The sequence below is a fragment of the Neocloeon triangulifer genome, unplaced genomic scaffold, assembly GCF_031216515.1.
Source record: "Neocloeon triangulifer isolate White Clay Creek 2 clone unplaced genomic scaffold, ASM3121651v1 ptg000005l, whole genome shotgun sequence".
In the NCBI taxonomy this organism is placed as follows: Eukaryota; Metazoa; Arthropoda; class Insecta; order Ephemeroptera; family Baetidae; genus Neocloeon; species Neocloeon triangulifer.
Genome location: NW_026775548.1, coordinates 741,026 through 766,809, shown reverse-complemented (window position 1 = coordinate 766,809; position 25,784 = coordinate 741,026). Strand labels below are relative to the sequence as shown.

General features: G+C 34.7%; 5 protein-coding genes across 8 annotated transcripts in view; 3 read left to right on the top strand and 2 right to left on the bottom strand.

The window, feature by feature from the left end:
- LOC132193818 (uncharacterized) overlaps positions 1-4,293 on the top strand; it is a 114,919-nt gene extending 110,626 nt beyond the window's left edge. The window contains exons 16-22 of the mRNA XM_059614722.1: positions 858-975; positions 1,438-1,574; positions 1,858-1,992; positions 2,050-2,152; positions 2,624-2,744; positions 2,803-2,951; positions 3,156-4,293. Of these exons, the coding sequence (XP_059470705.1) occupies positions 858-975; positions 1,438-1,574; positions 1,858-1,992; positions 2,050-2,152; positions 2,624-2,744; positions 2,803-2,951; positions 3,156-3,295 (903 nt within the window). The 3' untranslated portion in view covers positions 3,296-4,293. The remainder of the gene's footprint in view (positions 1-857; positions 976-1,437; positions 1,575-1,857; positions 1,993-2,049; positions 2,153-2,623; positions 2,745-2,802; positions 2,952-3,155) is intronic.
- A 263-nt stretch (positions 4,294-4,556) lies between these two features.
- LOC132193762 (NPC intracellular cholesterol transporter 2 homolog a) lies at positions 4,557-5,878 on the top strand. The gene is made up of 4 exons (XM_059614632.1): positions 4,557-4,748; positions 5,287-5,397; positions 5,488-5,660; positions 5,718-5,878. The coding sequence occupies exons 1-4, from the start codon at positions 4,655-4,657 to the stop codon at positions 5,799-5,801; spliced, it is 462 nt and encodes a 153-aa protein (XP_059470615.1). The 5' UTR covers positions 4,557-4,654; the 3' UTR covers positions 5,802-5,878.
- LOC132193761 (protein wntless) lies at positions 5,865-9,097 on the bottom strand. 2 transcript variants are annotated; one of them, XM_059614630.1, is made up of 10 exons: positions 8,808-9,097; positions 8,586-8,752; positions 8,418-8,523; positions 8,242-8,366; positions 8,029-8,184; positions 7,631-7,808; positions 7,448-7,575; positions 6,846-7,235; positions 6,622-6,796; positions 5,865-6,558 (listed from the first exon to the last, which is right to left on the bottom strand). In XM_059614630.1, the coding sequence occupies exons 1-10, from the start codon at positions 8,911-8,913 to the stop codon at positions 6,455-6,457; spliced, it is 1,635 nt and encodes a 544-aa protein (XP_059470613.1). In that variant the 5' UTR covers positions 8,914-9,097; the 3' UTR covers positions 5,865-6,454. The 2 variants fall into 2 exon arrangements, with proteins under 2 accessions (XP_059470613.1, XP_059470614.1); XM_059614631.1 differs by having other exon boundaries at positions 6,649-6,796; positions 8,808-9,096.
- A 314-nt stretch (positions 9,098-9,411) lies between these two features.
- Positions 9,412-12,108, top strand: LOC132194048 (cell division cycle-associated protein 7-like). Its single transcript, XM_059615105.1, has 11 exons — positions 9,412-9,473; positions 9,582-9,761; positions 9,812-9,981; positions 10,035-10,149; positions 10,502-10,635; positions 10,887-11,013; positions 11,072-11,341; positions 11,396-11,482; positions 11,534-11,590; positions 11,646-11,720; positions 11,774-12,108. Exons 2-11 carry the CDS (start codon positions 9,657-9,659, stop codon positions 11,879-11,881), a joined length of 1,248 nt encoding a protein of 415 aa, XP_059471088.1. The 5' UTR covers positions 9,412-9,473; positions 9,582-9,656; the 3' UTR covers positions 11,882-12,108.
- LOC132194047 (zinc transporter ZIP1-like) overlaps positions 12,077-25,784 on the bottom strand; it is a 27,993-nt gene continuing 14,285 nt past the window's right edge. For 2 of the 3 annotated variants that reach the window (XM_059615102.1, XM_059615103.1), the window contains one exon: positions 12,077-13,271. In XM_059615102.1, coding sequence (XP_059471085.1) covers positions 13,078-13,271 — 194 coding nt within the window. In that variant the 3' untranslated portion in view covers positions 12,077-13,077. The remainder of the gene's footprint in view (positions 13,272-25,784) is intronic. The other variant, XM_059615104.1, reaches the window with a different exon arrangement.

Genomic DNA, 25,784 nt, shown 5'->3' with positions numbered 1-25,784 from the left:
TGGAAGATTTCAAATTTCAATCCGCACCTTATTTAAGTTTACTAGTTTTTAATTAAAGTAAAACTTTATTTAAGAATTCATTACTTCTGTTGCATTATTTTTGGAGAGTTTAAGAAATACACTTTATTTCTGGATCCATAACCTAGTTTTTTCAACTTTGAAGGAATTTTTTTATTTATCCAAATCCGATTAAAAAAAATTATTATCCGAAAATATGTGATTTTAGCTAATTTTTCATATTTCAAAATAAGTGACTCTAATAATATTATTTCAAAAATATATTTAATTTAAAGTGAAACTAATTATTATTATAAAAATGTAAATTAGGCGAAAAATAAGCGATTTATTTGTTAATCTTGAACCACAATTTTAACTTATAAATTGTTGTTTATTTAACAAATAATAGATTTTATTTTTCACATTTTTTCCATCCTAGAATTAATTAATTTACCTTATATTTATATAATAATTCACTCTTGCATTAAAATTCTAAATTAAATTTTAAATTTTAACTGATACATTTTAAACTATAAACTATTTTTAATCCAAATAAGAATTTTGAAATAAAAAGAGATGAAAATTATTTTTGATGTGGACTCTCTTGAACAAAAGGATAACTTGTGTCTATTTAAATTAGAACAAGCGTTTGTAATTCCTGACAGGCTGACAAGTCAATAAAACGTGTCATTCATTTGCGTACACGGCACCGCGGAATTCAGCTGACATTGCGCAAATTGCAAACGGGGGCGGCATTAATTAACGCGTATTGCGAGTGAGCAAAACACGATAATAAACTCGCTGCAAAACGTTGCGCAGCTGCAAAGTGTTGCTCTGATAAATTCCGGGTTTCTGTGCAGGTAAAGGCGGCGAGCGCGAGCGAGGTGCCCGCAGGAATTCCAATTGTGTTCCACGCCAAAATGCACCTGCCCAGGGGACTTTTCAACCTAACGGCAGCCCTGAGGACGCTGACCAAAGGTAGGCCGTCAACTCGCCAATTAGAGACGCACAACTTTCTCTCCCGTGCATTTAGTACAATTTACTAAATAATGTGCATGTTTTGCCAAAGTCTAATTCATTAAATTATCATCATTCAACATTTTAGAAATACAAATTTGCTAATGTAAGAACAAATTATTTATGCGATGGAGTTAATTACTTATTTTATTTATTACTTTTGGAATTTGAAAACGTAATAAATTTATTTATCAAATAAATCATTTAATATTTTAATATTTGCTGTAAACAGAAAATTAAAGTACCTGAAATTAAGAAATTATTGAAAAACTTTTGTTTCAACCTTTTATTTTGTGCTAAATTATTGAATTATAACATCTATTTTAAATAATAGCTAATTTAATTTTACTTCCTCATATTTATTAACATTGAAAAGCAAATGTTTTTTTTATAAAAATGACAATTGATGTTTGAAATTGTCAGGTGCAAGCATCACGGACGTGGTTCTGCTGCGAATCGCCGCCGACGTAGACCAAGACCTGCTCACCGAGCACCAAATCGTGAGGAAAAGCTCCGGCGAGACGTTGTTCCAAGTTGCAGCCCCGGTCTTAGTGCGCCAGGTGAGCAAAGACTCTATTTGAATATGAAATTAACCAAGTTTTAAAATATTCTGCTGCGCCCGGGAGAGGAAAAACGAACACATGCGCTGCCATCTCAGCACCGGTTGAATGCATTAATTAGAAATTCAAAATCGGCCAGTCTGATTAGTTGAATCGGCCTTAACAGAAAAGCTGCTTTTGCGCGCCTGCATAAATAATAACTTTTAAAACTTGGCCTCGGAGGCTTTTAAATTATTCAAAAGGCAGGTTTTTCATGCGAAATTTAACGTTTTTCTCTTCGCAGGACGCCAAAGATGCGGTGGTGCTGCAAGTTTCGGCGGTCGGCATGGAGAAGGGAGTTGCGAGATTCGGACTCGCGCTTGCGGCGTATCCGGAGGTGGCCGAGGTGCTTTTCAAAGCCGACGTCACTCCGTACCAGGTGCTGTCCTCGTAAATAGTGGAGCAGCTTCGGGTTATTAGCGTGATTGCATTTCAGCCGCCGATTGTGACGCCCGAGGTTTCCATCACCCCGTACGAGGACCAGGCGCTCTTCCAGCAGCAGGGAATTTTGCAGTTTGGCCTCGAGCTCAAAGTTCCAGGTCCGTATTTTGTTATAATTTTTGCGTATCTTAAATTTCTTTCCTTAGAAAAAGGTAAACTTTTAATTTGAATTCGCCATTAAACTAATTAATTAACTTTTTCGTCATTTTTTGCAACAAAAGAGGGAAAAATAGACTGAAATTAAGTTAAATCTTTATATTATCCAAATTGATGGATTAGCTTTCTGATTAATTTAATGTAAATTTTAATAGAATAGAATTACAAAAGCTATCACGTTATAATTTTATTTTTCAAACTCAATTTGGTTGTATTTTAATGAAACTTTCTTTTTTATAAGATGTGAAAAGACATTTATTATTGAAAAAAATATGCTCCCTGACGCTTTCAAGAAATTGTTTTCATAAAATTCAGAACGGCCCATTTTTTTCATTGTGTTGACTTAATTTGTACAGATTTATTCCGAATAATAAATAAAATTAATATAATTTTGTGTAAAAATGTTTGCACAGAGGGCTCGTGCACAAAGGCGGTGACAATCGAGCTTGACAGTTTGTTCAAAGGCAGCGGTGAGGTCAAGACGCACTTGTGCAAAGTGACTTTTGCCGAGCAAAGTGGAGTCGCACCGAAGAAGTGAGACACTCGACCCCTGTTGACGCACGCTCGTGAATTCCTCTGATCTTGATTCCAGGTTGGCGCCTCAACACAAACTAGAGCTCGGCCCGCTGTGCGCCCCTCGCAGGTCCAGGAAGCAGACTTTCAACTCGAGAAGCTTCCACGTTTTCAATGTCCAAGCCTCCTTCCAAGCCGCCACACTTCAAGATCAAGAGGAAATTGAAGGTGTGTTTGTTTATTTTTTCTGATAATTTATTGATCTTTTTTCAAAGAAAAATACTCACAAGTTCTGTTTTTAGCAGAATCTTGTAAATTGAATTTTTTTAAAGTAACAAAACAATTAATTTAATAAAAAAATACCATGAAATTCTGATGTAAACTATTTTGTATTTAATTTTTTAATTTTACCTTTAAATTTGAATATTTCAGGAATAATTCGAATTGACGCCAGAATGCAGCTCGGCCTCTCTCCCTTCTGGTCAGGCGGCGTCTCGACGCATTTGGTCGAGAAACTCTCGAGCAGTCCGAGAAGCTGCGAAAGCCCCTCGCCCGACGTTTGCCTACTTTAAGGTGCACCCGGCGCAGTGTGTGACTTGAAATGTGTTGAAATGTATCTCGGTGTTTTCAAAATAATACTTAAAAGCTTGGATGTGTACTTGGGCGGTAGCGAGGAGAGTGAATTTGGACTTAGTTTTGATGAAAAGCAGTGTGGGTCGATGTCCATATCAGTGATAGTGTCTGTGATACCCGTCTCAATTTTTGCGGTTTTAAAGTATAAGGGAAAAATTATGTATGGTTGGAAAAATATAAATTTGATTCTGAAGCAATGAAATTACTAAAAAGTTTCTTAACTTCATTATGTTTTTAGAAGGGACCAAAATGTAAAATATTCTTTAAATTTTAGGCCTTTGCCCAACCAAAATATTATTTCTTAAGCTCCTGAGCAATTAAATTAGATTTTAATTTAAAATTCAAATGTTTTTATTCCTACATTAAAAGGAACAATATTGGGATTAAAAGTTTTCGAGTGTAAATTTTAAGGGGGGTTTTTTTGGCAACAGATTTTATAAAAATTGTGTTAGTAAAACATTCAACATTTGTTAGTAATGCTTCAAGATGTACCTTCTACGATTAATAATATTGTAAAATATGTATGCAGTGTGTTTCTGATAATAAAAAAAAAAAATGCCGATCATTAAAATTGCTGACAAATTAACAAGGCTCGAAAGTGAATAACTGGAATAATATTTGTGTGTAAATAGTAGGATTAAAAATGGCAACAGAGATCAAACAGAAACTATTTGTATGCTTCTTGTAAATTAAATATTCGAGATAAGGATTGGTAGGAATTTGAAAACAAAACTGGGTGTTTGCTGCTGTATTGAATGTAAATATTGTAATTTTAACATAAGATAATATTATTGAGAGTATCAAAGGTCAGTCAGAGGGATCGGGAAAAAATCATATTAATAGTGAAGAGGGGCAAAATCCTTTCCTCTTTGTGTAAAAGATTAATATTAATAATTGTACTATGTTGTATAATTAGCTCACAATTAGAATAAAAGTTGTGAATATTTGGAAAAATTAAATGGTTTCCTTCTTCTTAAATAACAAGAAAAAAAATAAATTACCAAATTAAAAAAAAAATCAAAATAAATTGGATATAGTTTTTCATTTCGTGTGCGTAGAATGCATAACAAGATCGCGCTATATAATGAGGATGCCGTCGATAAGAAGTTGTCTGGCTGCCCCAAGCGCGCGTCTCAAAGTGTTACAAAACAAAACACACGCATTTATATACAAGCAAAAAGAACTGCGTCAGCAACACCATTCTCGTTGTCGCCGGCGGGTCAGTTGAAGTTCAACTTCCTGCCAAAGCAGACACGGAGAATCTCAAGCTCGAATATATCAATCGCCGCCGAGGAAATATGGCTCATAGGAAACTGGTCCTTGTGGCTGCAACTTTTGGCCTGGTGCTCCAGTCGGCAGCAGCCTCTGTCATGTTTGAAAACTGCGGCACGAGTGAGTTGAGGACAAAAATTATAAATTATATTTGAAATACCTTTGGTAATTTTCCAAAATTATATATTTTTAATTAAAGTTGAAGTATATATTAAAAAAAAGAATTTACATGGAAACATATATATTGAAATTGTCCAGATGTGTTTTATAAAAATTAATTTTTTTAGTTTGCTATACACAAAAAAACCAAAAATTAATTCCTCTATTTTATTAATTTAGCAAAAATATCATATTTTCAGTTACATCTCCAGTATTGAGTTTTTCAACATAAATTATTAATCGTTTAAAAAAAATAATAATATAAAAGTGGTAAAAGGGACATTTTAATACTAATTGATCTGGAAAAGTAATAAAACTGAGCAAAAGGGATCACACATTGTTTTGAATGAGAAAGGACCTTGTTCTTTGCTCTCAACTGTAGCGGAATCCTCTACAGCCATCACAAAATTTCACGTCCCATTTCCGCTGATAGTTTTTATCAAAATGGGGCAAAAAATGTAGAGCGAAACACATTTTTTTCATTCAAGCGAAATTGCAGGCACGGTCGGAAAAGTCAGCAACATCGACATCAGCGGCTGCGACACTCACAGCACGTGCAAGCTTATTAGAGGGTCAAACGCGTCACTCGCAATCAGCTTTCAGACAAGCGGTGAGAAAACAAAATTAGTATAAAAATTTAAAAAAAAATAATAATTAATATATAATATATTTTGATGGTGAATAAAAAATTAATCATCAGGCGGCGCGAAGCAGCTGCAGTCTGTGGTCCACGGTGTGATCCACGGCCTGCCCGTGCCCTTCAACTTCCCCTACCCGGACGCCTGCAGCTACGGAGGTCTCTCGTGCCCCATCGAAACCAACACTCCTCTCGTCTACACAGCTGCGCTCCCCATTTTGAAGACTTATCCGCGGGTTGCTTGTCAAAGTGAACAATCAAAACGTCAAATTAACCAAGTTCATTTTTTGCAGATTAGCGTCAAGATCCAGTGGGAACTCAAGGACGAGGATGACAACGACATTTTCTGCGTCCGAATCCCATCCGTTTTGCACTAATTAATTGAAAACGCAGTTTGTATTTTTCAGCAGGCAATAATAATAATAATAAATCCTTGGGTATTATTTTGAAAATTTCTGAGTACACATTTATTAGATCGTTCAAGTGTTCTAATTACAACATTCAGATTAAATACCAAAAATCGTGATTATTATTTGCTATTTTGGCAGATTTGTGATATCTTATTTCTATCTTAGTGTAAAATAATAATTTAATCTGCTGAGAGTCAAAAAAAATAACTACATCTCAAAAGTTTTTAAAAATAATTAAGTATTTCGATAAAAATAAATGCATTTCTAGAGAAATAAATAAATTAAGATGATAATATTCATTGTGGTTAGAATTAAAACTAATAGAAACTGTGATATGGCAGATCCGAAACAGCACTCTCGGAAATTACTTACAGATTGGTAAAAATAATAATTGTAATAATACTGTGCTATGAGAAAATTCATTAAATCCGTTCAGAGCGGGTAATGCTAACTTTAAATCACATCGAAATCCACACACATGGTCGACAGTAAGTAATTATAAATAGCTGCGGTTCAAACTACCACGATGGAAAATCTCACTCAAAAAAAATTTTGAATCGTATAAATGCCAATATGGAAGCTCTCGAAATTTTGCAAATATGTGACGAATATTTGGGAATTTAGTCCATGGCTGTCTTCCTGGCAAACGAGGTCAAGGACGAGATTTCGGATGGCTCGGTGGGCAGACGGCTGAACTCGATTTCCTCGTTCATGCTTTGTTGGTCTAAAAAATGAGGCGGTTTCAGGATTAGAAAACTTTTCCACTGGATTAGTCTAGAAAGTCTACTCAAGGTTGAAATATGTTGCTCCATACCGTCTTGGGGCCACTGCTTGTGCGAAGGTGAGTAGAGGACGATCAGGGCAAAAATGTAAATGTTCCACATTCCGTAGACGCCTGAGAAGAAGGCCGAGGTGTACTCGAGCTCAATGTCCTCGTCCCACTTCCAACGGCCCTCGGAAACCTTGACCAAAATTTAGCGAAAAGAATTGCAAAGTTTTCCTAAATTTTACCTGTCCAAGAATGAATCCAACGACGGTCATGGCAGCGCAGAGCAGAGTGGCCAGCATGAGGAATTTGAATCGATAAATGACTCCTTCGTAGTGGAGACGTCTGGCTCCGGACATGCTCGGCAAACTGGCCCTCTTGGTGCTGATGTTGTTGAACACCTTCCAGATCATGTACGAGAGAAAGAGGAAGTAGATTCCGGCAGAGATTCCAGCCATGATGATGAAAGTCAAAGCCAAGTTGGTTCCCACACTGGTGACCCAGATGGAGTAAAAAGGGTTGCTCAGTTGGACTCCGCGTTCGCAGACGTCAAAGACGAAGAGGGAAATGCAGCCGATGACGACGGCACTGAGGTGCTTCCAGTACGCCCTCAGAGTGTTGTGGTCTTCATTTTCCTGACATAGACAAATAATTAGTTAAAATTATAATTTTTAGATTATTTTGAAATTTGAACTACTAAAAAAACATGCATTTAAAAAAAATGCAAACAATCTACAAGTAAATTTTTCCAAATAAATAATTACCTGAATCTGATTGGTGCGAAATTGACATGAAACAAAAATCGTTGGTTTAAAATTTTAAAAATGATTGGCACGTTCAAAATTACCATCAAATGTTCGCCGGCAAAGACAAGCCAGAAGGACAGCAGAGAAGCGTAGAAAACGCCCTGTCTGATGTCACCAATCAAGGACATGTAGGGCATGTCAAAGGCCAGCGTGAGGTACTCCAAGGGCACTTGATAGAAAATTGTTAAATAAGTCAATCAATTCAAGGTATTTAGAAAACATACAATTTAAGACAGTCAGAGAGCAGCCGAGGAAAAGGAGCATTTGCTCCAGAAGAGCCGGAGGGCGGTTCAGCTGGTGCACCCTGTTCCAAAACCAAACCATGATGCCGACGATGACGGGGAAGAAAATCGTCTTCAGGGACAACCAGACTTTAGTGAATCCACCATTTTGATTGATGGCCTAAAAATCAAAACGTCAATATCATTTTAATAAGCAATTTTTAGAAAATTGTTCCACATTAACTATTCCATGACACACTTTGACTACAAGATTTGATTGGACTTGGGTCAGCTTCAAAATTGGCAAAATTTTTGCAAGTAAATTTCCAAATTCATTAAATATTCCACAAATATGTGTCTGCTTGGAATAATTGGAACATTTTAATCTCCATTCAACCCACCACAAGCCAAATGTCAACGATCTGTCCCAAGCCACTGTTCATGTTTGTGTTGTCGTCGACAGGCAGCCTCAGATCCAAGAGGTAGTAATCGTGGTGCAAAGAGCCCAGCTCGAAAATGGGCACAATCGAGCAGCTGTAATAATAGCCTTCTTTTTTCTAAAAGATCCACGAATTAAATAAGTTTTACAAAAAATTATTTTTAAAATCATTTACTTCTTTAATTGTGCACTCCAGCGTTCTTTGCTCCCTGGATGAGGCGTAGTATTTCCAGTCAGTGTCTTTGTCACCCTTGTCACGGTAAGCGAGTTTTGCATCAATGGTGACAGTGGTTTTCTCAGCTGAAATTCATTATCAATAGAAAAAATTTGTTTGCGGATAAAGGATTTTACCCATTTCCGATTCCTTGTGGTACTCAATATCAAACTGGAGCACCCCGATCAAATTCTGTTGCCACCTTGAATAGTCCAGAATTAAATTATCCCTTGGCAGAGGCAACTATTTTAAAAAAAAAATGTAGAAATGAATTAATTTTTATATAATTATTTCGGATAACATACTTGAAAGGCAAAGACGATCTGGTTTGCCAGGTGGGTCTGTTTCATGTCGTCCTGAGTCAAAAGGTGACACTTTCCCTGGCCTCGGGGGTAGAACCACTTGTCCGTGTAATTGCCGGCGTCGAAGCATTTCGATGCGAGAGCAATGTCCGCGCTGGACGGGTTGGGCGCTGCAGGACATCGATTGAACAGTGTTTAATTGCATTAATTTGAGATTGAAATTACCGATGAGTCCGCCGATGAGGAAGCAGATTATCTGGGAAATGATCAGGATGGACACAAGCACGAGAAGCTTGCGTCCACTCAAGTTCTCGAGGATCGCCCCGGCCATGTTTCCTCTTCACTCACCAACTCGCTCGGCTTCTTCTTTACAGGACGTTTGCAAGCTTCTCTCAGCCTGAAACGGCGACTGTGCGGAAGGAAACTGAGCCGGATTAAGCTGAATAAACAATGCGGCGATCTTCAAAGGACAATTTTGTGGGCGATGCGCGGATGAAGCAGACAGGGGGAGATCGGGGGAAGCCGTAACTCGAGAGAGGTCATTGACGGAGCAAATATTTTGTCTTACGACCACTAGGTGGCAGTGGCGTTCACTTTGAGAACTATAAAGGTTTTTTATAACTAACCGGTTCAATTAGAATGTATTTTTTAAAAGTAATTGCGCTTTATCTCAAGTTAAAAATATAAAAGCAATTCACTTCATTCATATTAAAATATCGTTGCAAATTAAATGTAAATTTGTATTAATTTCTTTAAAAATACATGAAATTATGGAAAATATGCATAGCTTTCATACCGGTTATTTTAAAACAAACAGAAACAACAACACCGAAGGCGAAAACTGATAACTTTGCCGCCTTTTTCAACAAACAGCAGAATTTTATCGGAGAGGTAAAAAAAGTTTGATTAAAAATGGATTTATTCACAAGAATTGAATGATTCAATGCAAAAACAACCGCCGATTTTATCAATTTGATGTTTATCTTTTATATTTCACAGAAAACGTCGCTTGTCGCTGATCAGAAGTCAGAGAATTAAGATCTTAATTGTTGTGCCTATGCGCTTTTTGTCAACATGTCTCCAATAAAACAAGATCAATCTGGCGCGGAAAACATAGAACCAACGGGGGTGGACCTGATGAAAATGAGAAAGCTGGCAATGACGGAAATGCAATCCGCCGTAAAACTTAAAAAATTTGTAATATCCATTTATTTATTTAAAAATTACAGAAAGCTGTTTTGCTCACTGCTGCCAATGAGTTCAACGGAAAGTTAAAATATGACAATAACAACCAGAGGCGAGTGACCATGTCACCAGGAAATTTTCGAAGGGCAGCAAGTCCCTTGCTAGAGAGGAAATCCTCAAGGTTGTCTGGAAAGCCTATTATTGATTACACAGGGTATATATTTTTACTGAAATGATTGTTAAAAAATTTCTATTAAATTTTCTTAGACTCGACTTTGAGGAAAACATGAAGGGATCCAGGAAAACCAAACTCAGTGATGACAATTTTATGTCAAGGTTGTCAGTTGGAAATGGTCCTAGAAAGCGCAGGCACACTCACACTGTAAGTTTAATTAATTCGAGGATGGACGCAATCTCAATTTTTGCGTTGAAATATATTTGTGAAAAAACACATTTTTTTATCAATTCTGGATTAAGAACGAGGAACAAAAGTGAACACAGAAAATGAAAAGTCTTTGTTAAAGAAATTTTTCTATCATATTACCTTTGAAAGTGACAGTTTTTCTCCCAGATAAATGCTTTCTGCAATTGCAAATGACCATCTTTTGCAATCATGATCATCTTTTCAAAAAAAAATTGATTGCAACCAGATCGCTTTTGTGATTTTATCCATCCTTGGTTTAATATTAATTGTATTTTATACTTTATTCATTTCCCTGGTTATTACTTTCCAGCCTTCGAGCAGGGCTCAACCCGTTGAAATTCTCAGTGTTGAAGATGTCACTGAGGAAATGATTAAGAACATCAATTACTGCACTGGGAACAAAGTTTACAGTGCTGAACTGGGCAAATCTTGCCACCAGTGCCGGTATGAAAATTTAAAATCATACATGGGTGCGCTCAATAAAAAACCCATCAGCAATGAATTATGTAAAAGTTAAACACCCAAAATTGGGATCAATTTTGAAGTTTTTAGTGTAAAAACATTGTTTTTTTCCTTACAATTTTTGATCAACCGTGGAATTTTTTACTATTGGTTTATGCCCAAAGTGCGCTCTACCCGTGTATGTTTAAAATTCCTAACAGATTAATGATTAATCTGACAATTTTAATTTTCAGGCAGAAAACTATCGACACGAAGTCTGTTTGCCGATCTGGCTTCTGCTTTGGGGTGCGTGGACAGTTTTGTGGAGCCTGTTTGAAAGATCATTACGGAGAGGATCTTGCAATCACTCTCAGAGACCCTGTAAGATTTTAAAATTTTCCATCGCGTTCCTAGAATTAAATACCTAAAAAAACTCTAGAAATGGAGTTGCCCCATGTGCAGAGAAATTTGCAACTGCTCCTTCTGTCGAAAGAGGGCTGGCAAGTTGCCCCTTGGTCAAATTTCTGGCTACGCTAGAAGTCAGGGCTATGAAAGCGTCCATCACTTCTTGGTGGACAAAGAGGGGAAGTTCGACAAAGGTGATAGCGAAGAAGAAGCAGAGGAGTTGAAGGAAGTTGACGATATTGGAGATTTCATTGAGGACGACGAAGGAAAGCCCATGGGCAGGAAAAACAGATCTGCCAATTTGGTGCGTGTAAATTTTCAAGCATAAAATTTTTTTATCAAAATTTTGATATTTCAGACTATAAAATTTGCATTTCGAAAGCCCAAAAGGAATTCCTCTGCCTCCAACAAAAAGAAACTGCCTCCCAAATCAAAGAAAGATGAAGTATTATTATTTTTATGTTTTTGCAATTTTGATTTACCGAGATTTTTACAGTTTGAACAGTCCATAGTACACAATGATGAGCAGCTTTTTAAGTTGCATTTTGAACAGGTATTATTAGTATAAATTTGAACTGGTATTTTTAATTTTACTTGGTATTTTGCAGAAACTTTCTGAAACAATGCCAAAGATCATTGAAAAGGGAGAGAAATTTTATGGTTTCAGTGACAATGAAAAAAAGGTGGTGCAAATTTGCGTTTAAAGTTCTTAAATTAAATTTATAAATCATTTCAGAGCATTGAGGAATACCAGCTGAAAGAAAAGCCACTGTTGTTGGCAATGAATGACAACAAAACCCTTTATGACGCACTTGATAGGAAACAAAAATTTTTTGGTTTTTAGTTTGTTTCAAACAAAAAACTTTTGAATTTTGTTTAATTTACTTTTGATTACTCAGTGAATCTTCTCAACTATTCTATTGTATCATATGAAGAAACAAGCTTAATGAAAAATTAAATTTTAAGATTATATCAGCGTTTTACAATTTGACGAATGCAAATTTTTGAAGTCTTATTATCGGTATTGCAAATAAACGAAAATATAAAAATTTCAATTAAAATTGTATTTTTTATTTTATTTGAAAAAGATCATGTTTCTCTCTTGTCTCTCGCATATTTACACTCACAAAGCTAAAGTCACACACATCAGTTGGCACCGAGAGTACATAAATAAAGAATCTCGCAAACATGTACACATGAAAATTCTCATTTAATTTTGAAGAATCACGTCCATCTGAGTGCCTGAATAATAATTACCAAGAGTGTGTGCGGTTACATTATCACATGAGGAACTGTTACAATTTGTAAAAAACACCTGTAATTATATTCATTAATGAAAAATGAACAATTATTATTTTACTCCTGTTTCTCTTAGCTTCTCTCTTAGGATGGCGAAAAAGATGAAGCATGAACTTCAAGTTGTGGGTTACAAAAAAACTAACTCATTTTTAGTCACCAAAATTCGTGCTTATCTTTTTTGACTAGCAATTCAAATATGTTGACTAAAATTTTGATTAATTTCAAGTTTGTTTTTATCAATTAACGAAAATTGTGTTTGCATATTTGAATCGTTAATTCGTTACTCCTGGTTTGATAATTTTTGTAATGCACAGAGTAAAAGAGAACTTTTTATACCCTGTCGTCAAACAAAAGAAGATCATTTTTTTATCTCCGGAACAAAATTTACTTAAATATATACTTGCTCATGTTAATGGGGAAATGCACAATCAATCTTTAATGTACATATATTGCTGAAATTAATCGTGTATAAAACTATATCTTGTACATACGCAAATTTAATGAGCCTTCCGAAAGAAAAAAATCAGTTTTGATACATTTTTCCTCTCATACCCATTTTTGTCAATTCACTATACTTTTTCATAAAAATATTGGTACACACTTTTGTTTTGCAAGAGGTGCCCCATTTTGTATTTTTTTACACTAGACTGTAATGTTTATACATATTGAAGAAACACCGAGTTAACATGTTAATTAAAACAGGTCTCAGGGAATAAATAGAAAATTGAATTTTCTTCCTCTTCAATGGTGGTGATGTTCGTGGTGGTCGTGGTCGCCGTGCACTTCAGGGGTGGTTCCCGTTAGCTGGCCCACTACTTTGTCAGTCATGTTTTGCACTAGCTGCGGCAGAATGGAGCTCAGGGTTGGCGCCTCGTGAGGGTGGTGGTGAACGTCGGTGTGGTTGTGTTCGTCCTCGTGACTGTGCTCATGTCCAGCTGCAACACAAGCCAGAAATAAAATTAAATTGTTTTCTGGAGGAAGGAGATGGTAACAAAATTGTGATTGTAAATCAAAGGAAACGTATCAAACTTTTGAAGGTGTTAAGATGATCGCACAACAAAAGAGTGGTACTGTTGAAATTAATTTTAAACTATAATTAATTAATAAATATGACTATAGCGGGGATTGTAATTTCAACAAAATGATTTAAAACTTTTAAATAAATTTGAATTTTTTTAATAATTTTTTAGCACAATTTAATAATCATGGTAAACCTTATTCAAAGAGGGCCTCTTCCTCTTCCTGCAAATTGTGTGCCAAGATTGGCATCTTTGACAATATATGAGCTCTTTTTTTCTCTTGAAAGCTTTCTCATGCTTTTCAAACTTATTTAATTTCCTTTTCCTCGACAAGCAGCACATAATATTTTAGTATACTCGGTACTGCAAGCGCTGACCTTGTCTGTGAACTTTTCGAGTGCATCAAATTTATTAATTGCCCTTTTCTCGCGTGGGGCCGGAGCAACGAGTTTTCCAAATAATTGCATGTTGGACAGGTTTTATGATAACCTCGGTAAATTGCCTCCGCTTCTTTAATGATGTATTGTGGTGCTATTTTGAGACCTGCTTTCCTGCTTATATTGTTAATAGTGTTTAGATGCTGAAGAGGTTAGCACCGCCAAGTACTATAAAAGCCAGCCGAGCGTTTATTCACACAGAGATCAAAACTCTTGTGTAAAGCACGTGAACCTTTAAAGTATGCAACTTGCACGGCAGCGAAATGGAATTTTTTCCACTTGTAAAAGACTTAAAATTCCTATTATTCAATTGAGAATAAATTTGATAGGTAAAAGTGACCTAGAAAATTTAACACAAGGTTCAAACTTAACCTGAAATTTGCTTTTGAACAAAAATTTGTTCTAAAAAGTAATTTTTGTTACAAAATTTATTCCAGCAATATTATATTTTATATGGATTTTTTTTTTTAAATCCATGACAGCGCTGGTTTTCAAGAAAAATATTCCTTGAAGTTTGTAAATGAAATATTCAGAGAAGATTTTTTTATTGCGTTAAATTATGGGTTTTTGAAAGTTAATTTAATTATTACATGTTTTATGAAGATTCGCAGAAATATCACTCGTTGTTTGCAATAGGATGTCGTTTTCCTGTCTGAATAACAAGCCGCAGATGTTAAATTAAGCGCGTCTTTCGTGTCCACCTTTGTGTACGCAACAATGCAATAAAACACATCCGCAAACTTGAGCCTGAAAGTTCATTCTTCGCGGCCGCCCAGGCAGGGCGAGAGCTTCATTTCCACTCTCTCGAGAATACATTTTGCTCTCCGTGAAATATGAAAGGGACGAAGCGTGTTCGCAGATGTTCGCAGCAGAAAACATCTTTGCTTTTGCGCAAATTGATATGATGCATATTGGATGAGGAGGATTGTGGCTTCATTTTTTTTGTTCTTTTTTTACAGACGTGTGAAGCAAACAATTCAACTTTCTTCAATTGACTCTTCACGATCGTAAATAGTTTGTTTTACTTATTTCAACTTTTCAGAGTGGAAAGAACTTGTCTTTTTCATTAGTATTTTTATTTAAGATTTATTTTAAGATGTTTTGGAAAAACAACATTTCACCAATTTCTTTTTCCTCTTCTCATATCAGCGAACCGTAATCGTGTCACTGCGCACTAATTTTTGTATATATGCTTCGCGCATATGAAATTTCTGCAAAAATTATTTATTTCAAAAAATTTAGCAAAATGCAGGAACATGTCATGCGTGTGTTTTGAATGAGGGTTTTGTTTTACCATTAGTTCTGTGATTTTCAACAATTAGGCGCGAGTTTTAATGCATGGTACTGGAAATAAGGTCAAGAATAGCATTGAAAATTTAACACTTGTTTAATCACTCTCTGGATAACTTTTGAGAAAATTTCATGCGTGAATATTAAATTGCAAGGGATTCCGGTTCACTGCAGGTACCAGAAGACGAAGAGGATGAAATTCAAAAATTTTCTGCTGGGACTAAAATAATTTGAATTGGAGTGATTGGAAGAAATTTGAAATTGACAAGTAAAAAAATTTTTAATAATTACTCTGTAGAAATTTTAATTTTTCCACACCTACATAGGTTTTATTTCCAAGTTTTTTTTTCACAGAGGAAGATTAAAAAAAATAAAAAACTTAAATTCATAGATTTGTTTAGAGTTCTTATAAAATCCTGCATCTCAAACAGATTTTACATCTTTTAAGGAAAAAACGTTTTTTTTTTTTTTTACTTTTCACGCTGTTTCACGCCTAAATAAACTAATTTAGGTTTCAACGTTTAACGCAGATTAAAAAATATAAAAATAAAATTTTTTTATCTATCATCTTTTAAAAATATATAAATATTCCTTTGCGATTGATGTACGTTTTTTGTTCTTCACTTGATCACAAATTCCGCGTGCATGCGACACCAGCGCGCAATATTTTGCCAGAGCAAAAAGCCAATCAGTCATGCATAGTGAGGCGCTCTCGGCGCGTTGAATACCTAATCAAAGACGCCTATAAACTCTTGTGTGTGTGTGTCAGAAATTTTGCTCTTTACGCACTTCCCTCGGGGGAATTATTCTAAGCAGAGACGAGACGGCCACGTCAGGATGGAATAAATAATAAGAAGCAAGAAGAAGAAAAAATGTTGTTGCAGGTGTTGTTAAAAGCAATAGTAATTATAATTATACATATGCGTAGAGACCAGACGGAACGTGGGGAAAAATAATTAATCAAACTTCAGGGTCTGCTTACAACAAAATCATTGCCAAAATTTTTTAATTTTTTCCAAAATATGTTAATTTCTACAGTATTTTATGCTACATCATTGATTGCTATAATTTCAATAAAGAGGCGAGTGAATTATTAATATTTTGTTTTATATTTTGAGAAACTAAAAAATCATAATTTGAATCGATTGAGCTTGAATAATTCAAAATTTTTATGAACTACAAATTATATTTAATAATTTTAAAGTTCTGATCATTTTAGATTTGAAAAACTTGCTGCATCCTGGTGCTGTCAACACCAAAGCCATTTCCTGCAAGGATATTGGCGGTTTTCAATTTATATGGTTTAGGAAATTGGCAAAAGGCCACAAATATTATGGGAAAGCGACGAGATCCAAAAGCCAAGCAATTTCCTCCTTCAAAATAACCGCCTTGGAATGTAATAAATGCAGAATATCCTCCTGGCGACAGTTATAAGATTTTCTGCGATTTTCATCCCAAGGTGAGTGAGTTCCAGTTTGTTAACCGGCAAAAATGCCAACCGGTTTTCCAACTTGGTCAAAATATAAAAGCGGTAGATTTATTTTTGAAAATTATTTTCACGCTCAAATTGAATTTTCCCCAAATTTGATAAGTTTTGCGCTCTTCAACTTAACTTCGCGCGCGGTTATAACTTTGTCTCGTGGGCTGAATAGAAAATGCCTCTATTTTTTGAATTGCTACCGTTTGAACATATTCTCAAAAGAAAGAGCTCTCTAGAGACCCTTCAAAAATTAAGTCTGAAAAGGTTAAAACTGAAAGAGATTATATTATTTGCTAATAACTCTAAATGTTTAAAATACACTCTACAATAATTTTTTTATGCTTTTTTTTTATAAAATTATCTTTAAAACCCGTTGAGATCCAAGTTTTTTGGTGGCATAACTGAAAATGAAATCAAAAGTTACATAAAACTTAATTTTTTTCAAACAATGGCAACAAATTATTTTGAATTTTCAGATCAAAAAAGAATTTATAAACTAAAAATAGAAAAGATTTAATTTAAAAATAAAAATAAAAGTTTTCATTGACACCATCAATGAAGTTTTGATGTCTTGATGTATCAAACTTAACTTTTGTGCTCAGTTTTTGCCAGCGAAGGGAAAATTCCGTTTTTCTCTGCGCCACATCAGGAGAATGAGTTTTCATGCCAAGGACTCATAAATTAACCTGGCTGCTCGTGCGGAGGCGAAATTATTGCTAGCATTGAAAACGACATCCGATCACAGCATGAACTGTAACATTAATGGGCACACAAAATTGCGCATCGGGCAATCGATTCCTTCCTTTGCCACTAATTTGCGTCACCGCGCTGCTTTTCCCAACGAATTATTCTTTTAGTCGAGTGGATCCTGTTTATCTGCAAATTTCACCCAATTAACTCCTGACTTTTGAGCACTTTGCTTAATTGACTTTTAGCTGACGGCAGCGTAATTATTAATTTTAAATTAGGTTCTATTTTAAACAAGTGTTGTATGAAGTATACAACATCCTTTCTGAAAGATAGGATTTTGGTAAAAGAAAATAAAAAATTAATATTTAAATATTCGTTTTTAATATAATATTATTGTGTGATTTGTAATTATTTTTAAATTTGAAACTATATTATCTAATATGATTAATATGTTGAATTTAAAGAAATAAAATAAATGACAAAAAAACATTCTATGTTTTACAATGTGTCTCAAAATTTAAGCTGGTTATAAGGAAGAAATATTATAATTGATTTTAATAATATAAAATTAAATGAAATAAAAAAGTAAAGAAAGTTAAATTGATATAAATTAAAGAAAATACACACTTTAATTTTAAAATTTTTAAATAATAAGTTACGTATAATTTTTGGTGAAAATAATAGTTATTTAACTTTAAAAAGTTAGCAAAGAAATCTAAGAACTATTATAAAATAAAAAGCCCAAAGTTCAAGTCGGCTTTTTGAGCTGATGGGGTGGCGCGGCAAAGTGCTCTGGGCGCTTCACTTAAATTCGCGGGCCGCCTGACAAAACAGCAAGAAAAGTGTAAATATATGAAAGCGCTCGCATCAATTCATCTTCATCATTTGGGGCCGTCATTAATCACAAAGCTGCAGCGACCGGCCGCTGGGTAAATAGATTTGCCAGAGCGAAAACGGGCGCACCAAGAGATGAGAAGCTGCGGCGACGATCGATCCTGCCGAGGAGCGCCAGACCCACCACCACGTCTGCACAAGCACGTGGACCGAATCGCAAAATCTCGGCCGCTGCATCACAAAATCCATGCAATGCAAAAACGCGGGTGAAAAAATAATTTGGCTGCTTTTAAATCTGGTTTAATTGAGAAAGGCTGAACAATTTCAATTGAAAAATATTTGAAATGGCATCAAAAGTATAAATTCGTTTGAAATTGAAACTTGATACCGACTCCTGATGGTATGAATAATCATTTATTTTTTTAAAATTATTAATAAGGATTTTCAAAAAAAAAGATGAACTTTTGGCTCGACTTTAAGTTGAAAAGGTCCAAATGATTTATCGATATTTAGTTAACAATTTTTTTTTTAATATCAAGTGAAAATAATTAAAGATTTTTAAATAATACAAAAATATTCAAAGGAGACAAGCTGATGAAATAATAATTTGTCAGGAAAATATAAAATTGCTCATAAAATTTGTCATTCATTTAAAACTGAAATCTTTATTTGTTCTATAAAAACAATTTACGTTTCGTTTTTTATTTTGCAAATCAGAATTATAAATTTTTTAAAGATATCCATGATCTTAATTAATATACAAGTTAATTAAAAAAGTAAAACAAAGTTCTTGAATCTGTTCATTAAAAAAAATGTGCTTAGATCATCTCTATAGCAATTTTTATTTTAGTAATTTTATTACTTTTTAATACCTTTGGCTCTTTAAACTCTTTTTCCGAAATTATCTTTGACCATTTTCGTGGATAAACTAACGCCCTAACTCAATACAACCCGCATCGCATTATGACCCGGCCAAGTTGGAGCAAATTGCGTTTATCTTGAGAGATCCGCCGACTTTTTTTTCACTGAGACATCCTGGCTTCTCGCACGCAACGCGCTGGTGCAAAAAAACTTTTCCCGCCGGCCTTGGCTGTGCCTGCTTTTTTTTTGCAAAAAGTCAAGTGCGTCCCAAAATGACACGATACGTGAAATGCCAAATCGGTGCGCGAAATCTCTTCATCTCCGCTTCCTCACTATGTGAAAACGCGCATGTGGGTGAAAACGAATATCTCTTGATACGATCCAAGGTCTGTGGTTTTGCCAATTTGCAAACGACCTAGTATGTCTATGAAGAGCAAAAACAAATCGGTGAGCGAGAAACTGGCGATTGCGTGTCAAAAGCTTTTTATTGACACCTTTCTCAATTTTACCGATACGATAATTGGACTCGCGCAACAGAAAAACAAATCAAACCAGCACTACTTGGCAAACAGGGATATTATATTGCTTCAGCCGTCAAATAAAAATGTTTATTCAAAAGCATTAACCTTAAAAAGTTCTTTTAAGTTTTTTTTATAAAATAATTTAGGTAAAAATGTTGCTTCAAATATTAATATTGCATTAATCACATGGCCAATTAAATCCCTATTATATCTTTCCCAATTCTTTAGCATTAAAAATGTGCTATGTTATGTTTTCAGCTATTTTGTAGAAATTATGTAACTCAATTATTTGTCAACATTTTTGTTAATTAACTTCATAAATATAACTTTTGCATAAAATAAAAATAAATAAATGGAATTTTTGAATTGAATTAAAATGCAATTTAAAGCTTTCCTAATGTTGTTAATTTTCCCACATTGCTATATCATTGACCTGGCAGCGCGTTGCGTAACTTGCGACAAAGGAATGGAAATGCTCTTTGATTTTCTTGCAACATTCAATTATGCGATCTTTTGTTGAAAGTTACACAACTTTTGCACTCTGCGAAAACGATATTCAATTAAAATCGCATTGTTTACATTGTACATATAAACGTTGCAAAAACGTCGCATGAAACTTTTAATTTTAAAAATTTATCTCTTATTTGTCTCTTAATTCTACTTTTCATAGACTTCAATCAAATTAAATAAACATGTTCATCGAAATTTCAGTAAATTTAGATTTAATTTTCGATTTCACTTTGAAATAATATTCCAAAAATCAATCAATATGTTATTTTAAAATGAAATTTTCTGAATGGCAAAAGCTGCAAAAGCTCTCGTTTCGGGCTTGTCGTGTGTTTTTTTTTCCATTTTTGCGAGCGCGCGCGATCGATTTTCCCCTCGGCCGCCGCGCGCCGCGGAAGAAAGTCGTGCGTTTGTGGGGCGTGTGCGTGGTTTGCGAAAAGCACGAAAACAAATGCATTCTCTTGTTCGTCTCGTCAAGTGCTTATGATGCTGGGAGCCCGGATTGAAAAGAGCGAGAGAGAGAAAAAAAAGAGAAGTCGACTCACGGTTCCTCCCGCAAGGACCAAACCTCTGCGCAACCCTTTTTATTGAACACAAAAGACATCATGCGTTGAATGTTTACAAAACAAAAAATCAATAAAGCTACGCAGGAAAAATGATTCAGATATTCAAAGTTCACTTCTAATTTCATTTCGATTCATTAATTGAAAGTTAAAAGTGGGTTTTAGCACTTTTTAATGACTAATTTATCTGGACTAATTGCAAAAAGCTACATCAATATGTAAAGATTATATTAAGTTGATGAAGTCCATAAATTTTTTGAAATTAAATTAATTAAAGTGTCATAAAATGGAGCGAATTTCAGTCAAAGAAAAAGAGACCAATTCTCCTGGGAAATTCGCATCAGACCGACTTTTGTAAACCGACGCAAAAAGCGCCAACAGAAGATATTTGAGCGGACTTATAAATATAAAAAAATGATTCCAATTCCACGGCCGTCTTGACGTGATTTACTTGCGGAAAACTTTGTGCAAATTTACAACGGTTTCATTTAAGTTTAATGGCTCAGGAATAATCGAATTTGCACCGAACTTTGAAATTTATGGATTTCAACGTGCAAGTGAAGCCGCAGAAATCCATAATATTATTCGCTGCGAGCGAATGCGTTGATGCAGAAGGGAGGAAAATGATGCGAAAAGAGCAAAACACGCGCCCGCGGGACCATTTTTTATAAAAATGCTCTCGTCTCGCGGTGACATTTCAATACATCATTCCGCCGATACGACCGTGACCTTTGCACATTTGCAGACAAATTACGTCGTTTCCTCTTCCTACAGTACTCTTCTTGAGACGCAATTATAGGAAAACGACTCATTTTTTTTACTTTAAAACGTTTCCCATTGTAAAGAAAAGCAAGGGTTGAGATTTTACTGATCATAGCTAGAATTTTTACTATTTTCTGATGCTTTTTGAGTCTAAAAAAATTTGCTTTAATTTATAAGTTCAAAGAATTTTAATCACTTTCATTCAATTACATTATTTTTTGAAATCAAAATGATTTTTTTTATTTTATCCACCTAATTTGGTGTTTTCAAAAATGAAGTTCCGCTTTTGGAAGCGGATTTTGTTATCACCATTTTGGCCTTTTATGTGGCGTATAAAAATGGTATAAAATACTTTTGAATCTTGCCCAAAATTGTGATCACTCATTCGTAAAGAGCAGCCGTGTGGATGAATAATTTGAAAGAGATACATAAAAAAACGCTCTGCTATTCCTCTCAAAAGAATAAAACAGGCGAGTTATTTTGTGCCAAAATTCGTTGACACGACAACTCTCTTTTCAGTTTCGCAGACGACAAGGAAAAGCAGCTAATTAAATTTTTGCCTGCACCTGTGTCGGCCAAAAAGAGTTTCCTTCCGTTTTACCTGCCCGAGGCTTAAAGGGCTTTCAGAGGGTTATTATTTTTGTTTGCCGAGCATGCGATCGCCAAGTGTGCAAATTCAAATTGATCTCCTTCGTTTATAGAACTTTGGGCCATTGCAATATATAAACATTATAAATTTATACATGTGTTAAGCTTAAGCTGTTATATAAATGTGCAAAGTTTCAACAGACACGAATCTCGAAATCGTGTGAGCAGATTTGCTTCAGGGGCGGATCTGGTAGCAAAAAATATTTAAAATTTCTTTTATAAATGTTATACAATTATTTCATTGATTTCTGACAGTAATTTTTAAATTTGAATTTAGTTGTTTCTTATTCTAAATAGTTTTTTTAAAAATAAAATCATTTTCACTTCACAAATATGATTCAAAAGCAGATTTTTCTTTTACAATTTAAAAACATCATTAACGCGTAGAAATTAATGCACAGTTTATGTGGGTTAAAATATAAAATATAAAAATAATAATTATGAGAACTTGATATGGTTACGTCTAAATACCTGTCAATCATTTTTATTGACGCATGGCTGGAAAAATGAGCAGTTTATGCAAAACGAAAAAAAAAGAATAATTTTTATGACCAGTGTGGGCCGCCCCTGCTCGCAACCCTGGACAAGGGTGTGCGTGTAAAAGTGTTTGCATGTTGTGTCAGCACGAGTAGTTTCGCACAAAATTATGAGAACAACCGACGGCGCTGTTTTGGGGCAGAGATTCTCGTTTCACACACGCCGAGTGTGTTACGCGAGAGAAAAATTTATATATTACAAAGCAGAGCTTTTTATCAGCGAGTGATGCTCGCGTGCATTCGGAAATCCAAGCAGTTTTCAAGACGGAAATTTACACAGAGATAGAAGAACTTTTTTCATTTTACGGAAAGAAATGTGAGTGGAGCGACCGAGTCACCGAGTTTATGTGTGATGGTGGCCTTCGCCGAGGTCAACAACCAGGAAAACGGCCAGCAAGAAAATATAAGGGTCAAGTGCGACCAGTTGAGCACTTTCGAGAGGGAATTCGATTTGATCTGCGTCGCTTTATCGGACAAGCCAAAAAAGAGACTGAATTTCCAAAAGCACCGAGTTTTAATCAAATAATTTTTTGTCTAAAAATTTCATTCAATTTATTCTGTTTTTAAAAAGAAGTAAATTAATAATGAAAGGTGGCTGTAAATTAATAAATTGCCTAATTTACCGTTTCATCTTTTTTCAAAGGTATCGAATTAAAATTTTATAGTACCAAAGTTTTTTTTAATCAGTGCAAGATTTAAAGAGATTTTGCTAATTTTTTAGATCATATAATTATAAACATTGCATTCTTTTCAAGAGAATCACAAACAACCGTTTGATGTTAAATATAAAGTTAATTATGCAGCAGGAGGAAAAGGCAGAGTAATTAGCCTAATTGCTCACCTGCCCCTCTTTGTTATTCTGGGAGCACTTGACGCTTTCTTGGACCTTTCAATAATGGATGTTTGCGGAGCTTTGAGAGGGTAAACTATTTTGGTCAACGCACGAGAACCGCAAATTTTGTAATATGATCGTCGGATAATTCGCCCTGCCATCAAATTCCATCGCAAAAGAAGTTAATTAATTTAGTAATGGGAAAGCAAACATAAGCGGTGTGTTTTTGTTTTTATGGTGGAAAAGGGTGAACCTATCAGGCACAGCAGTTTACAGCAGCCGCAGGTTATTTGAGGTAAAACAAAAATCGATTCCCAGGCCAAAGCATTTAAAGGTCAAACGAGCGAACCACACTAATTAAATTACAGGCCCACACAGAGATTAGTTTTTACTTTGATTCTGAAAGAAAGACAAAGTTTCATTGCCAACTCTGAAAAGTGAAACTAAAAAATTTGCAACTCTTTAAGATTAAAATTAAAAAAATCTTCTCGCCAAAAGCATTTTGAGTCAAAAACTAACACACAGAAATTGCTATAATAATTTTTTAACCGAATTTATTGATTCAGATATCGGGAAATGTTGAAATTTTGGCGGGCAAGTTGAGAAGTGTGAATTTTCATCTCGTTTAATTAATTAATCGGTGATTGAATTAATGATGGAAAAGATCATTATTAATGCAACCATTAATTTTTTATTTTTAATTGCGTGTGAAACAAAAAAGAACCGATGAAATTTTCAACAAATATTTTGCAATGCGTTAAAATAATCAGTTTTTTTCCATCTTTTTTTTTAATGTTTCCGCTCTTTATCTAAAACTTGTGAAAAAAATTAGGCATCTCTCCATTGTTCGCAGCCTGGTGTGGCAGGCGCGCACATGTAAGTACTGCTCAAGGTTGTCGCCGTCTCTCGTACAAAGGTATAGAAAGGCCCTTTGAGCACGGGGAATTAACTTTCTCATCGCGATCACATTATAAACAAACGCGCCGGCAGAGGCATCAGGGAAAAGGTTTGTGCATCTCACAATATGTGTGACTCATTATATGATGCCTCTCTCTTGCTTGCAATTAGAAGAAAAAACAAAGTGACTCAGAAATAATAAAAAAGTCACTGCAGGTCAAAGCAGGAAAAAATTTTCACAGCCCTCGTCGGATATGAAGAAAAAAACCTAAAAGGTTAAAGGTTCAATAGAAAGTAAACTTGTGAAAATTTTAATTTTTTGAGGACAAATATACTTGATTTAAAGAGTGGAATGAATTGCTAGAATGAAATAATGCAAATATATTATACTAAAAAAAAACCAATATTATTTTAATAAATAATTAATTCAGTTACTAATTCTATAAAATACATTTTATCTGTGATTCGAAATTAAAAATTGTATAGAATAATTTTACAAGAAACGTAGATTAAGAAACATTATCACTGATTATGACATTATTTTTACTATGTACATAAAAAAGTATTTTAATAAAAAAAAAATGTTAAAATATAAAAAAAAATTTAATCAGATTTAAAAAAAAATCAATAATATTGTTGTTTACAATCTTAATTTCGCATAACTCTAATAATAATGTAACGAATTTTGGTTGAGATGTGATGAACTTGTCGCGAGTTTGGTGACCCTTTTTGTTTCCGAAAAGCGCTCGGCCTTGAAGGTGGCTGCGCCTAAAAAGATGCTCGCGTTTTGTTATTGTAAGCAAATGAGCGACGCGCTATTGTTCGTCGCGCGGGCGAGGAAAAAAGCTCGCTCGACGACGCCTGAGAGAGTAATTATGTAATTGGCGTTATTGTTTTCCCAAGAGCGTGACAAAATTATTTTTTTTAAAAAAACGCGAACCAAGGGCAATTTATTTTTGCAACTCAAGAAGTTTTCCTTGTTCTGCATTTCGATAGTTTCTCTCTCCGCGGGCGCAATTCAACTTTCATTGCGCGCGGCCTTTGATCTGCCGCAGGTTTGCAGCAGGATGACTTTCGAGTGAGCGAAGAAGAAGCCAAGCCAAATTCTCTTTCTCTTCGATCAAAGGGAAACAAGCAGGCGGACGGATGTAATTAAATTATTCGAGAGAGGGACCGTCTCTGCACATCTTCACTTTTGTCCGCATAATTGAATTTGATTTGAAATGCTCCTTTCGTGCCAACTTCAATAATTTACACATTCTGGAGAGAGTGGAACGAGCTCTATTCATGACATTTTTAATAAAATTTATCAACTGAATTATAAACTTAATTTGTCACACACTAAAATAGAAACTGTGCAGAGATAAATGTTCCTTGAAGATTTAAAAGAATTCAATAAAAACAAAATTATTCAATAAAATATTCACTATTCCTGAAAATAACAAACTTACTGAAACTTTTCAAATATTTCCTTTTTTATAAATAAGACGGTTTCATGATAAAATTAATAATTAAATTACGAGAGAAAACGATTTTTAAGGAGCAAAAAATGTGGTCTTCAAATGGTTAAG

What these genes read in the sequence shown, in the direction of transcription:
- LOC132193762 (XM_059614632.1), top strand. Translation starts at nt 4,655, where the DNA reads ATGGCTCATAGGAAACTGGTCCTTGTGGCTGCAACTTTTGGCCTGGTG. An exon ending in GTTTGAAAACTGCGGCACGA is followed by an intron (nt 4,749 to 5,286) that starts GTGAGTTGAGGA and finishes GCGAAATTGCAG; the next exon opens with GCACGGTCGGAAAAGTCAGC. An exon ending in TTTTGAAGACTTATCCGCGG is followed by an intron (nt 5,661 to 5,717) that starts GTTGCTTGTCAA and finishes CATTTTTTGCAG; the next exon opens with ATTAGCGTCAAGATCCAGTG.
- LOC132193761 (XM_059614630.1), bottom strand. Translation starts at nt 8,913, where the DNA reads ATGGCCGGGGCGATCCTCGAGAACTTGAGTGGACGCAAGCTTCTCGTG. An exon ending in TCGTTGACATTTGGCTTGTG is followed by an intron (nt 7,809 to 8,028) that starts GTGGGTTGAATG and finishes TTTGATTTTTAG; the next exon opens with GCCATCAATCAAAATGGTGG. An exon ending in TTGGATTCATTCTTGGACAG is followed by an intron (nt 6,797 to 6,845) that starts GTAAAATTTAGG and finishes ATTTTGGTCAAG; the next exon opens with GTTTCCGAGGGCCGTTGGAA.
- LOC132194048 (XM_059615105.1), top strand. Translation starts at nt 9,657, where the DNA reads ATGTCTCCAATAAAACAAGATCAATCTGGCGCGGAAAACATAGAACCA. An exon ending in CCTATTATTGATTACACAGG is followed by an intron (nt 9,982 to 10,034) that starts GTATATATTTTT and finishes AAATTTTCTTAG; the next exon opens with ACTCGACTTTGAGGAAAACA. An exon ending in AGCGCAGGCACACTCACACT is followed by an intron (nt 10,150 to 10,501) that starts GTAAGTTTAATT and finishes ATTACTTTCCAG; the next exon opens with CCTTCGAGCAGGGCTCAACC.